The 14,560-nt window shown below is 46.1% G+C and overlaps 1 protein-coding gene across 1 annotated transcript in view; it reads right to left on the reverse strand.

The window, feature by feature from the left end:
• LOC149431463 (glucagon receptor-like) overlaps window positions 1–14,560 on the reverse strand; it is a 164,696-nt gene that overhangs the window by 103,745 nt on the left and 46,391 nt on the right. The window contains exon 4 of the mRNA XM_089665583.1: window positions 11,925–12,046. Within this exon, the coding sequence (XP_089521709.1) occupies window positions 11,925–12,046 (122 nt within the window). The remainder of the gene's footprint in view (window positions 1–11,924; window positions 12,047–14,560) is intronic.

Below are 14,560 nucleotides of genomic sequence, written 5' to 3' on the forward strand. Positions count from 1 at the left end.
AGGACATGGATAAGAACAGATTAGACAGAGAAATAGAAAGAGACATTCAATGAAAAGACATGAACAAAGAGGAGAGGGAGAGAGAAAAAAAAAAAAGAGAAAAGAGGGGGCTCCAAGAGAATCACAGTAAGATCCATCCTCATATTGACAAAAGGGACTGGTCGAATCTTGATGGTTGGGCTATATCCAGCCAGGGATGCCATATCCGCAGAAATTTGGAATGGGTATCCAACAAAATGGCCGTCAGTTTTTCATTAACCATTATAAAATTCATCCGATTCTTGACCGCCTTAAAGCTAAGAAGAGGGGTCTTCCAAGCCCTCGCAATTGTCAATTTAGTAGCCACAAATAAGTGTGTTGCCAGCTGCCATTCAGGGCGGAGAAGACCCTCCAGTGGTTTAAATAGAAGTGCTTCATACGGGTTACGTTTAATGTCTGTGTGAAATATAGTGCGGAGGAGGGCATACACCCTAATCCATAATCTGCATACTTTAGGACAAGTCCACCAGATATGAGCCATGGTACCCGATTGTTGGCATCCCCGAAAACAAACTGGGGAATATGTAGGGATGAAACTGGCCAAACGAGCAGGCGTGTAGTACCATCGGTAAAGGATTTTGTAGGCATTCTCAAGAATAATGACATTCCTAGAACATTTAGATAATGCTTGGGTCATGGTCCGCCAATCCTGTTGATCCAAAGACCCCCCTAATTCAGACTGCCAACGCTGATGATAGGAACGAACCGGGGAGGTTCTATAAGAAATAATGGAAGAGTAAATCAGGGAAATCAAACCCGGAGCATGGGATCTGTGTCTGCACTGGTTTTCAAAGGGGGACAAACGATAGGATCCCGAATGCGTGCGTATTTGTGTATTGACAAAGTGACGGAGTTGAAGATATCCAAAGTGTTCCCGCAAGGGAATATTATAAGAAGATCGCAGAGTATCAAAAGTAAGTATTCCAGTGGGAGATAAGAGCGAATGTACATCGTAGAACCCATGCATCTGCCACCAAATAAACTGTCTGGGATTGTCCCGGCCTGGAGGGAATAGCGGGTTATGCAACAGACGTAACAACGGCAGGTGAGCAGAAATAAGGCCAGCAGAATACTTAATAGAATCCCAAAGACGGAGCGATAGTGTCAACGTCGGACTAAGAGTAGACGGACGTAAGGAAGTAGGAAGCCACGGCAAGGAGGAAAGCGATATCGGATGGGAATCCATCATATCTACAACAGCCCACAAGGGAAAATGATGAGAAGCATGAATATGAGCCAAAGGAGCAATATTAGCTGCCAGATAGTAAGACTGGAGATTTGGGACAGATAATCCACCCTCGCTCTTTCGCGCAAACAAAATATGTTTACTAATTCTGGGTCGAGAAGAACTCCAGATAAAGGACAAAAGCTTTCGCTGGTGGATACGCAGTATATGCGAAGGTACTGGAATTGGTAAAACACGAAATAAGTACAGTAGTTTAGGAAGATAGGTCATATGAATCGCATTTATTCTGCCGAACCATGAGAGCGGAAAGTGAGACCAGGAGGTCAATAGCTCAGTCAGCTCCCGAAAGACAGCGGGAAAATTAGCTTGGTACAGTCCGTCATATGTCGGCGTGAGCTTAATTCCTAAATATGGTAAGGCCGAAAGCCACTGGAAAGGGAACGTTTGTTTCAAAGTCGTCAAAAGTGATGACGGGAGGGTATTCGACATAGCTTTTGATTTGGTCGGATTGACGTGAAGACCCGAAAAACTTGCAAAGGAATCGAGAACTGCGAGTAAATTAGGTAGAGTAACCCCCGGATTCAAAATTGACAATAGTATATCGTCGGCAAAAAGAGACAATTTATGTTGGGAGCCCACCACATCAATCCCCTTAATATCAGGATGCATGCGAATGGCTTCCGCCAATGGTTCCAAGGCTAGGATAAAAAGAATAGGGGAGAGCGGACAACCTTGCCTAGTGCCTCTGGCAACCGAAAACGTAGAGGACTCAAACCCGTAATATTTGAGCTTCACTTGAGGGGAAGTGTATAGCGAAGAGATCCATCTTAAAAACGAAGGACCAAAACCAAAGCGGTGAAGTACCGATAGGAGATACGGCCAGGATAAAGTGTCAAAGGCCTTATTAATATCTAAGGATAGGAGCATCATATCGAGTTTACGAGTATGGGCTAAATGTTGTAGTTGTAAAATACGTCTAATAGCATCCCCGGCTTGTCTATGGGGAACAAATCCCACCTGATCCTTTTTAATCAGATGAGTTCAATCGAGTGGCCAAAATCTCAGTGAGAATCTTCATATCAATATTAATAAGCGAAATAGGTCTATAGTTCGCCCAAGAAGAATGGTCTCGATCTGGTTTAGGGATCATAACCACATTAGCGGTTAAAGAATCTGGGGAAAAGTTCGAACCTCTCTTCACCGCATTAAACATAGCGGCAAGGTGAGGAGCTAGCACATCAGCAAATTTCTTATAATATAGTGCCGTGTATCCATCAGGACCTGGACGCTTGCCCGTCTTCAGGTCTGCTATGCATTTCAGAACCTCAGCTATTTGAATATCACGGTCCATTAAGTCCTTATGAGCCGGAGTCAAAGTAGGCAAGGACAGACGATAGAGGAAGTCAGAGATTGACTGAGAATCAGCCCGTGTAGGATCAGTGTAAAGTTTGGCAAGACGATACCGAAACTCCTCCAAAACCGCCACAGGATTACTCGTAAGGGTATTGTGACGAGTACGCAAAGATATCGGTTTGGGATGATGCGCAAAAGAAAGTAATCGTCGGGCCAACATGGAGTCCGGTTTGTTTGCTTTACTATACCACTTCTGGCGCGTCCAGTGTAAGGAGCGCTCAGCCTCATCTGTTAAGCAAAGATCCAATTCTAAACGGGCCTGATCCAATGATCTACGGTTCGACGGGGTAGGTGACTGCTTAAACAAAGCCGATATGGAAGCTAAGTTTGATTCCAACTGAGACTGTTTAAGCTTTCGTTCCTTCTTTCGCCTTGAAGCTATCTGAATAATATGTCCCCTAAGAACAGCCTTGTACGCTTCCCATAACGTTACCGAAGAAGAGACAGAACCCGAGTTTAATTGGAAATATTCCTGAGATTTGCGATGGAGTTCCGCTTGAATCTCCTTCAGCGAAAGCAAGGAATCATTCATTATCCACGAAGAAGAAGCCGGCCTACTTAGGAGAGATTGACAAACCACCAAAATTGGGTCATGATCAGACCATGGTACCGTGAGAATAGAAATAGAACGAACCAAAGGAAGATGTTTACGAGATACGAACGCGTGGTCAATTCTGGAATGAGAATGATGAGGGTGAGAATAGTAGGTATAATCCATCCCCCTAGGATGAAGTTCCCGCCACAAATCCACCAGATCATGAGTACGTAACGTACGGGTAAAGGATCTTGCTGATACAGAAGGGTCAGAGCGCTCTGCTGGGTATTTATCTAACGCGGGATTTAGCACTAAATTGGAGTCCCCTGCCATCAAAAGAGTACCCCGCTGATGTGCAACCAGGAGAGAACAAAGGTGAGACAAAAAAGGTCCAGGGTTGACATTGGGAGCATAATAGGATACTATAGTAACCTCTATACCTTGGATCGTGCCCTGAAGCAGAAGGTATCTGCCATTAGGATCAGCAATACGCCTCACACAGACAAATGGAGTTTTACTATGGAAGGCGACCAAAACGCCTCTCTGTTTAGTGGGGCCCGTAGCCTGAAATATCTGAGGGTAACAAGCATCAAAGTATTTTGGAGCAAAAGTAGTAGAAAAGTGAGTTTCTTGCAGACAAGCAATATCAACTTGACGAGCCCGAAGAAACTTAAAAATCTTTACCCGTTTCTGCGGAGAGTTCATCCCCTGGACATTCAGTGATAACCAGTTCAACGACATGGTGATCTATATGACAAAAGATCAAATCCACTGTGATCCCCGGGAGCCCTGAAAAAACTTTTTTACGGAAACACACATGACAAAAAACAAAAAAAAGGAAACGAGAAAGAGAGAAGAAAACAAAGAGACATCTGATATACAAACAATATATCTGTAAAGCAGTGAGGTTAATTCAAACAGCATAACAATCAGCTGTGGGTAAATCACCCACATAGAAGCTGGGTGGCGGGCAGGCCAAAAAACCAGACCGCTAGCCAACTCAGAGGGGGACACGTTAGTCCACCGGAATAACTCGGCATTAATCAAAAAGAGACATAAAAACATTATGTAAACAACTTAGGCTAATACACCTGTAAATGATCAATCCAAAACTCGCAGGACAAGGAAGATCTCAACCAATCTATGTAACAACAAACATCTACTCTAGATTGGAAGAAATAGAGCACGTGAAGGTCATGAGACCCCTGAGCAACTCCAGATTTAAATCTAGAGAGTGACGGTAGAAGTCTCCTTGTGACGAGACTGCATATTGGCAGACAACCTCTAAACATCAAGTCGCAGAGACCTCCTGGAAACGCTGGGCCTGTAGAGATCGAAGGGCCTGTAGAGATCGAAGGGCCTGGGAGCTACTTTGGCTAGGAGGAGATTTAAGCGGAGGCTGGGATTGTCGTAGACGTGTAGAAACTGAAGCCTCCTCACACTGGGAATGTGGCAGCTCAAGATTAAGCTCCCGAAAGTGGCGACGAAGATCTGCTGGTGACGAGGCCTGAAATTGACGACCTTGAGAGGAAAATGAGAGCTTGAAAGGGAAGCCCCATCTGTACTTAATATCAGCCGATTGAAGAATTTGAAGATAGGGTCTCAAAGTACGAGGTTTGGCAATCGTGACTGGAGACAAATCCGCAAACAGTTGGATAGAGTGCCCCTGAAATTCCAACGCCGAACGATTCCGAGCAGCTTGCAGCAGGCGTTCTTTAGTGCGGTAGAAATGTAATTTAATGATAATGTCTCTGGAAGGACCCTCCGTGCGCTTAGGTGCTAAAGCTCTATGAATACGATCAAACTCTAAACGCTCCAGAGGAATCTCAGGGGCCAACTCCTGGAAAAGAGCCGTAGCAGTACCCTGCAGATCTGTGATTGCCTCGGGGATTCCGCGGATGCGGAGATTATCTCTACGTGCTCTATTCTCAGCATCCTCCAGCTTATCTTTCAAAGTGTCCAACTCAGCATGCAGATCTTCCACTTCCTGTTCATGACCCTCCAGGACTGTAGTCGCCAGATCCATACGTTGGTCCAATTGATGAGCACGAAGGCCCAACTCCTTCAGGCCTCTCTTTAGGTCAGAAGATAATTTGCGTGAAGCGGCAGTAATCTCCTCTCGCACTATAGCACGGAACTTGTGTAGTAAGGTTTCAGGATTTTGTTCAAGGGCATCTACTATCCCCGATGGAAACTGCCTCTGACTATCACCATCAGACTCAAGATCTCCCGGGAGCTGAGTGTTGTCATCAGGTTCGGGTGGGCTAGGCAGCAACTTAGCGGCATGGCCCTGCGGGGGGGATTGCTGCCGAGCCCGATGTTTAAGTTTGGTGCGGGGAGTACGGTGCATTGCAAGAAGTGTTCCAGAGGGTTTCAGATCGTCTTCAAACTATTGAAGTAATGTACTATGATGTGGTGGAAGCCCAATTGCCGAGAGAATTATTTCGGTGGCACGGCCGGGGAGGTCACTCAGGCATTTCCTCCCGACACGTGTATGTGTCCCCCACCGGGGGGGTGTTCACATAAGATACATTCTGATGAAACATCCAATGAGAAGCAGGTATTTATATCTGGGCCAGGTGTGCAGGCTTTGTGGATGCCATCCAGATATGCCCCAGACACCCCTAACTCCTCCACTCAGAATGGGGACTGATAGAAGGGGCCTCCTCACCCATCCAGCACCACCCCTGCAAAAACTTTGATCTCCAGTTCCCTGCTGGGATTGTGAAGGGACCTGGTGCAGTGTACAGGGCCACAGGAGGGACGAGGAGGACTCACCCAGGCTGCTCCAGTATCCGACCAGTCTCCAAGCCTGGAGGCGATCCGGCCACAGCGGGGGTCCGCCCCGGCCGCGGAATCAGGAGAGGCCGTGGCTTCACACGCCGCGGTAGGCCGCAAGCCGCCCCGCGCCCCAGATGGTCGGAGAAGGGGCAAAGTTGCTCTGTACCCCTCCTCAGATGTCGGGTAAGGTCCGGGCAGTAGGGGATCTGCAGCGGGTAGCAGTTTTCCCCCCGGATGGCAGTGGATAGGGGTTCAGAGAGCCGGAGCTCTCAGAAATGCTGCTGCTCCCGGCGCCATCTTGGACACGCCCCCCCAGCACTCAGGGATTCAATGACATTAATAGGCATGACAACTGATTTAGTAAAATTTACAGTGAGACCCAATATGGATGCAAAATCATTCAATAATGTGCATAAATTAGGCAATGATACTAACGGGTTAGTAATGAAAAGCACAACAGCATCTGCATACATACATCATTTGAATTGTGAGACCAGAAGTGGGTATCCTGAAATATCCGGGTGTGATCTTATAGAAATTGCCAAGGGTTCCAAAACGAGTGCAAATAGTAATGGTGAAAGCGGACAGCCCTGACGGGTACCTCTGCCCAATGTAAAAAAGTCAGAGTTGCAGCCTGGGAGTCTAATTCTTTTGGGGGGGAGGCATACAGAGCATGTACATCAGACAGAAATTTTTCACTGAAGCCCATCTTCTGCAACAGTGAAAACAAATATGGCCAGAGGACACTGTCAAAGGCCTTTTTGTTATCAAGGCTCAACAACAACACTTCTTTAGAGTATAGGTTAGCATCTTGAATAACATGTGAGACGTATGTTGTTTGTGATAAGTCTGTATGGGATCCCGATTGGTCAAGTGAGACCAAAGAGGAGATAATAGGGGTGAATCTATCTGCCAAAACATGGCTGAATATCTTAAGATCATTGTTCACCACTGCGATGGGTCTATAGTTTTGAGGTAGAAGATGATCTCTTAAGGATTTAGGTAACAGGGACATGTTGTCTAAAAGCATCACCTCCGGAAACCTGCCGCCCTGCAGAATATCATTGAACAGTGATATTAAAGAAGGGGCCAACATAGGAGCAAAATGCTTATAATAACTAGCCATGAACTCATCGGGGCCCGGTGCTGTGGAAGTTCGCAGTGCGCTAATCGCTCGAGTTAATTCCTCCAGAGTGCATGGGGCATTGAGGGATGATATCTGAGAGGGTGTGGGAGCAGGGAGGGGTAAAGAATCAAGCCACGAGCTGTCGAGGGGAGTAGAAGTCGTTTGTGGGGGAGCTAATAGGGTGGAGTAAAATTCTTTAAAAATTCCCAGTACTTCATGAGGCAAAGAGGAGATGTTACCATTCTTAGTACGTAGCTTATAGATATGAGGGGGCCCTATAGAATGATCAAGTTTCTGTGCGAACATAGTTGATGCTGAGTTGTTATGTAATAAAAATGTAGCCTTAGACCAGCGCAAAGCCTTTTCAGTTTTCTCGGATAGTCAGGTATTCAATTCTAAACGCTTTTGCAATATCATTGTTCTATTCAGGAGAGATGGATTGCTTACATGAGTTCTATAATGGGTGTCCAATTCCAACGCTCCTTATTCCTACTTGACACCATAGAGATAAGGCATCCTTGCAGAACTGCCTTATAGGCCACCCATAAAGTAGCCGGGGAGATGTCAGGAGTTGTGTTCAACTGAAAGTATTCTTGGATGGAAGTAGCTACATCTTGCCGTGAGTTAACTTCTGTAAGTCATTCAATCACCAAGAATAGGGAGTAGGTGATAGACCTATAAAAATGATAGACAGTGCCTCAAAGTTATGATCTGACCAAGGACACAAATGTATGCCCGCTTTCTTGGAGTTGGCCAGCAAAACTGGGGAGCAATAGAAATAATCTAGTCTAGTATAAGAGTCATGTAGGTGGGAATAAAATGAGTAGTCCCTTGCTCCCACATTGTGTGTTCTCCAGGAGTCTACCAGCTGAAAAGTTTCTAATTTTTTGGTGAGGGATTTCGAAAAGGCCAGGGAGGAGTGTCAGCACCTGTGGTAGTGAGCCCTTGTAGATACTCAACTTGGGGTTCCCCAGGGCATGGAGTCTAAGCCCCAGCCTGCTTCTTCACCATAGTCCCTGATGGTGGGGATGGACTTGCAGCAAGCTGGGACCAGGTCGCGACCCCTAGGTATGCCCAGCTGAGGATGAGGAGACCGCTTGCAGGATCAGAGTACAATGGGAAGAGACAAACAGAAATCTGATAGACTAGCCAAGGTCAGGACAGGTGGAAAACAAGCACAGTCAGAGAACGAAGCCGGGGTCGGTACACAAGTAGTCAATGCATGATACAGGCAATAGCAACACACAGGAGCTCAGACAACTAGGAAGTTGCTCAGGCAAAGTGGCCTAGACTGAGCATGTCTTATATAGGCAGGCAAACAAGGAGGCGGGCCAGGAAGTGATGGAAGGGAAGGAAATGAAACCCAGAGAACAGCAGATGACGCCCATAGGTGAGCACAAACAAACCACACATGTGAAAGGAATCAGGAGCAGCACTGCAGCAAGGAGGTAAAAATACACAAACAAGAAACTGCAGGCTAACTTGTGACAAGGCGGGTGAGAATGAACTCCTGTCTAGGAGGGGCTTAGCCACCAAGTTGAAATCACCTCCCACCAATAGATGGGGGGGACAGAAACTTATCAAGAACATTAAAGAAATGTGAAAAAAAGGAAGCTTGAGCCGAATTTAGTGCATAAACATTGGCTATTGTGAGTTCACGACCTGAAAGGGTGCCTTTAATAATGATAAATCTGCTCTCCGGGTCACGATCAAAGGAAAACATCAAGGGAAACTAGTTGTGAAGAAAAATCTCTACACCTCCTGCTTTTAGTGGACTGTAAAGTGTAAAACCCTTGCTTATAGGATCTGTGAAAGAACGTGGGATGGTTGGAGGCTGTGAAATGGGTTTCTTGTAATAGAATAATCTTTGCTCCTAGGCGTCTATATTGGAGGAAGGCAGTTTTACGCTTATTTGGAGAATTTAAACCTTGGACATTATATGAAATGCAATGAATTACCATGGCTAAGTATAAGAAAAATAGTATTAGACAACATTATCGTATCCATCTGATCTGTATCAGAAAAAGTTGGTCTTATCTATGGAGTACCCGGATCTGCAACTTGTAAGGTGAAGTCTGTCAGTATCATTTTATGGAGTATCCCAGCCACAAATTTTCAGCAAGGAGATCCACAAAATTGTGTATGACCACCGTCATGTACCAAAATTATCAAAATAACAGAAACATAAAATAGAGGTAGGGCCCTAAGAGCCCTATAGCTAAAGAAATCATAACAAACCATGGATCAGGTTGGTTAGCTGCCTCACCTGAAAAGGCAGAGAAACAAAACATTAAAAGGCCAACCGGGCCCAAACCCCGTCACCGTAAAACATGGAGTGCAGAGCGGCCACTCCACATCTGGTCAGTGACATTTCCGACCATGCTAGGCAACAGGGTGGGGTCACACATCAAGGAGTCCCATAGGAACAGCATGCGGGCTGTGACTAAAGGGTCCGAGGGCCCATTCAAAACTTTTGCACGTCCTAATAGCTAAGGGATAAGACAAAATTAACAGCCATATATAAATATGATGAATCTTCAGCATGTCTCAACATCTTTTCAAAATACTGAATAATAATCAAAAGAGCAAAATCCCTTTCATCCCGGCTCTTGTCTGACTCTCCTTCTTTCCCATTGTGGAGATGGAGTGTTCCAGATAGGGGATACCTGAGGGGTAGAAGCTGGGCGTTGAGGTGAGGGAGCATCCCCCAAACCCAACTTTGGGAAGATTTCTCAACCCTCTAGAAGAGTTGTGGCTGTATATGTGCTGCCATTGTGTGGAACTATCAGCTTAAAGGGAAAACCCCATTTCTAATGAATTTGGCCCGAGAAAAGAGCAGATATGATTTCCCGCATTTTTCAATGTTTCTCCAATGTGGCCGGAGAGACATCTGGAAAAATTAGCAGAGTTGAGCCATCAAAGGAGATCACAGAGGCAGCTCTGAGTATGTCTCCTTTAATCAGGAAATCTTTCATACACAGGACAATGTCACAAGGCGGTGAATCGTTAGGAGGCTTTGGACGCAGAGCTCTATGTATCCGATCGTATGCAAAGGATCTAGTGTCGTGGTCCGGAAGGAGGGATTTGAACACTTTAGTTGTAGCCTGTGAAAGATCGGTCACCATCTCTGTGACTCCCCGAACACGCAGATTGTTCCTACGATTACGATTTTTGTCATCCTCAACCTGCAGCTGTATAAAGGCTGTTTATAGATGATCATGATCTCTGGAGAGCTCGCCATAGGCCAAGCTGAGCTCGTCATGTTTGGTTTCTAAGCAATTTGTTCTAGAACCCAGCGCAGCTATTTCCTGAGAAAGGACGATTATACTCTTATGAAGCTCTGACTGGAATTTAGCGGCCAGTTTAGTGTCCATAGTCTCTAAACAGGATTCCAAGTCCCCCTTTGTAAGCTGCTGTGTGTACCCACTGTCCTGTGTATATGGATGAGCTGCGGTATCCTGCGAGAGGTGGGATGGGGATGCTCAGTTGGTATTATCTTGTGACATGCTGCAAGTTTCCTGCGTCTTCAGCAAGTATGTTGTAAGGGATTTCTGAGCAGTTCCCTTACTTTCTTTCCTGGCGGACGGCATGCAGGGAGTCTCCTTGGGGTGATCAGGTGAAAAATATATAGCCAAGGCAGGGAATAGCCCCAGGGGAGCAGTTCAGCCTTCTACATAGGAACAATCTCTGCAGGATGGCACATACGCCCCAACATATTCTTTATATTGTAGAAGTTATCACAAGGAGGGGAGAGGTAGATGTACGCCACAATTATATTTGATAATCCATATAAGAATTGAAGGCCCAATTAACTCAGGTGCGGGTCCTAGAAGAAAAGCAGCCTCTACTGCAGAGCCAGAAGAGATGCAGGGGTTGTCACCACCCAGGCCTCAGTGCCAGAGTCCTATGGGGGGGTTGTGGAACACCAGGACTCTCACCACCCAGGTAGCTGCCAATTGTAATAGGCCCTGGGCCTGGTGGCTAGATCTTGGAGTAGGCCCTGGGCCCGGTGGAGGCTGTACCACCCCAAACTGGAGCACCCAGGCTGTGTATGAGCAGGCCCCAGCTGGCTACGGCCCTCAGAGGTCAATTGGGGGACCAGGCAGCCTCCTACAGCTTCTCCCGACCGCAAGCACACCAGGCAGGGCTCGGAGGCAGAGCAGCTGTGCCCCAGGTGGCTCCAATGTTAGGAAACACCAAGGCTGCACCAGGCCGTGGTAGGCCACAGGACTGCGATGCTCCGGAGAGGGGGCTGGAGCCACTCAGCTCCCCTCTTCTGGTGACCGTTTTAGTCTGCTGCTACCAGCGGATTAGTAGAGGAGGTGATGGAGCTCTGGATTATGCGGCTGCACCGGTCGCCATCTTGAACACGCCCCCCTATCATTCGATTTTAAAAGGAAAGTAATTTCTGAACGATAAACACATACACTGACCAAAAATTCTTTTGATCGAGAAAAGTTTTCTTTCCTGCCCCTTCAAATTTTTTCATCACTGCCATAGAAAACAAACATCGATTTGACCCCACTAGTGGTCAGAAAATCTACACGTGTATGGCCAGCCTAACTTTTCGAATTCGGTTTAATTTTTTCAAATTCGGTTGAAATCTTTTCGATTTCGAACACATTTTGATGATTCAATTTTGAATTTGGTTGAACCAATTTCGAATGTGAACTAATTTTCGAATTTGGTTGAAACGTTTTTGAACAAAATTTGCATACGAATTACAGAAATGAATCCCGAAAATGAATTGAATCTATCTATCTATTAAATAAAACAATTACAAGAACACAATATATTTACAATATTCATTGAAATTTTTTAAAAATCACTCAAAATAAACTCACCAGATCTCTTGTCACCTCTATCTCATCATTGCATTGTGATGAGTTCCTCCTAGGTTCGGTTTCATTGATCATCTCCCACTGACCATCTAGACCACAGTATCTTGATACCAGCCCATTCTTCACTGCCAACACACACAACATTCATTTGTTAAGTAAAATGTGTGTCCTAAATACTGAACTCTGTCCCAATGTATTGCATTGTGATAAAAGGTCTCAAGAGTCACTTCTTGACGATATATTTGCTGGTCATTAGAATGGAGCATCAAGCCATGGTTGTATTTAGACACCTTGATGCTTTAGGTATACCCTACATGACAACATCCCTTTGCAAAGCTTTGAGCCTTGTATAATGGGCCTATCCTAAAGTGTATGTATAGGCAGAACTTTTTTGGGGTTAGAATTGGAAAAGGTTAGAATACCTTTTGGGTTTTACTACAATACAAGAGATTCCAAGCTTTCACCAGACAGGAAATGAGGGAAAATCTACACCATAGAAACAGACTGTTAACTGTTGGAGAGTTTCTTTCAATTCCTGTCCCGTAGAAGAGGTTGTCCTGGGACAGGAAGTGAGGGGAACTCCCTCTAATGGAGACGTGGACAGCAGTAACTTGACAGGGGTTCTAATCTGTTCCCACTTGATCCAAAACTTAAAAAAAAAAAAGTTTGGGCTATAGATACACTTTAATAAAGTTATTGTGAACATATGCTATTGAAGGCAGCATAGGGTCTGCTTTGCATGTGGTGCAGGTTCTTCAATAAAGAGAAAGATGGTTCCATGTTTCTAGGTCTATAAAAAGCTTTGAGACTCCTCTCTACACCCTCTGAATCCCCTTCTCCCCATAGTTTTCTTTTGTTTGGAGGTGTCCAGAAAAGGGAAACAAAACTATCACAAGCTTCACATTTTGAGACTTGCTGCTGCCCCCTCTAACCCTTTACTTTATTTAAAAAACGTACAATGCTTATTTTTTCTATATCGTATGTACCAGTTCCCCACCAATGTATTTACATATGTTTTGTGCTTGCAATGTTATATATTCATATATTCAATAAAAATTTGGTTAAGAAAATCCAACCCTAGCTATAGCTAATGTTGGCCTATGTCAGTGAGGAACATTAGTTGACTTCTTGCATTCCCATTCCTAGGGCTTTTTTTACAGCAGGAACACAGGGGAAAGCAGTTCTGGCACCTCCAGCCCTGAATGTATGTAATGGCAAGGAGTGATGGGGTGTGCTAGAGGGTCTATTGCTACTGGGGGATCTATTGTAGCGGGGGCATCTATTGTTTCTTGTGAGGGATCAATTTTTGCTGGGGGGGGGGTCAGTTGTTTTGGGGAGGGATCTACTGTTGAGGGAGGGTCTATTGTTTCTGCATGCTGCAAGATGTATTGTTGCTGGGGGATCTATTGTTACTTGTTGGGGGATGGTATTTTGTTTTGGGGGTCTATTGTTGCTGGGGGATCTATTGGTGCTGTGGGGTCTACTGTTGCTGGCTGCTGGAGATCTATTTTATTGCCTTTTTATCAATAATAAATTACGTAGCACCATAAACTGATACTTGGCTCTGTATTCTCTAAAACTGGGAGGTGGGTAGGGGGTGGAACAAAGGGACGGTGCTCGGAGGTGGGTAGGGGGTGGAGGCAAGGGACGGTGCTCGGAGGTGGGTAGGGGGTGGAGGCAAGGGACGGTGCTCGGAGGTGGGTAGGGGGTGGAGGCAAGGGACGGTGCTCAGAGGTGGGTAGGGGGGTGAAGGTAAGGGACGGTACTCGGAGGTGGGTAGGGGGTGGAGGTAAGGGACGGTGCTCAGAGGTGGGTAGGGGGTGGAGGCAAGGGCTGACACAGAAGAGGGAGTACCTGCACTTGAGAAAAAAAGCCCTGCCCATCCCTATAACGCCACTTATTATTGTTATTATACAGTATTTATATAGCACCAAAGGGTATGCTCAGCGCTGTACAGTAGCAAGGGGGACAAAACATGAGACAATACAGTAACAAAACAGTACACGAGGGGTTCGATGGCCCTGCTCTTTCGAGCTTACAATCTAGGAGGAAGGGGAAGGTGGCACAGGAGGAGATGGCTGTAGGGGATGGAGTGGTGGGAGGAGTGGAGGAGGTTGTTAGGTGAGGTCAGCTGTTAGGTGAGGTTGGGGTAGGCTTCCCTGAAGAGGAGGGTTTTCAGGGTGCGCCTGAAGGTGAGGAGGGTGGGTGACAGTCTGATAGATTGGGGTAGGGAGTTCCAGAGGTTGGGGGAAGTCCTAGAGAAGTCCTGCAATCAGGTGTGGGAGGAGGAGACCAGGGAGCTAGAGAGTAGGAGGTCCTGTGAGGAGCGGAGGGCACAGGTAGGGTAATATTTGGGTATCAGGTCGGTTATGTAGTTTGGGGCGGCGTTGTGAATGGCTTTGTAGGTCAGAGTTAGTAGTTTGAATTTGATGCGTTGGGCAATCGGGAGCCAGTGAAAGGATTGGCAGAGGGGGGAGGCAGATGTGGAGCGGTTGGTGAGGTGGATGAGTCTAGCCGCTGAGTTTAGGATCGACTGGAGTGGGGATAGCGTTTGTTTGGGTAGGCCAGTGAGGAGGGAGTTGCAGTAGTCCAGGCGTGAGATGATGAAGGAGTGTATGAGTTGTTTGGTGGTGTCTGGG

Source organism: Staurois parvus, unplaced genomic scaffold (genome assembly GCF_062004578.1).
Source record: "Staurois parvus isolate SC_StPar_1 unplaced genomic scaffold, SC_StPar_1.0 ptg002248l, whole genome shotgun sequence".
Taxonomy (NCBI): Eukaryota; Metazoa; Chordata; class Amphibia; order Anura; family Ranidae; genus Staurois; species Staurois parvus.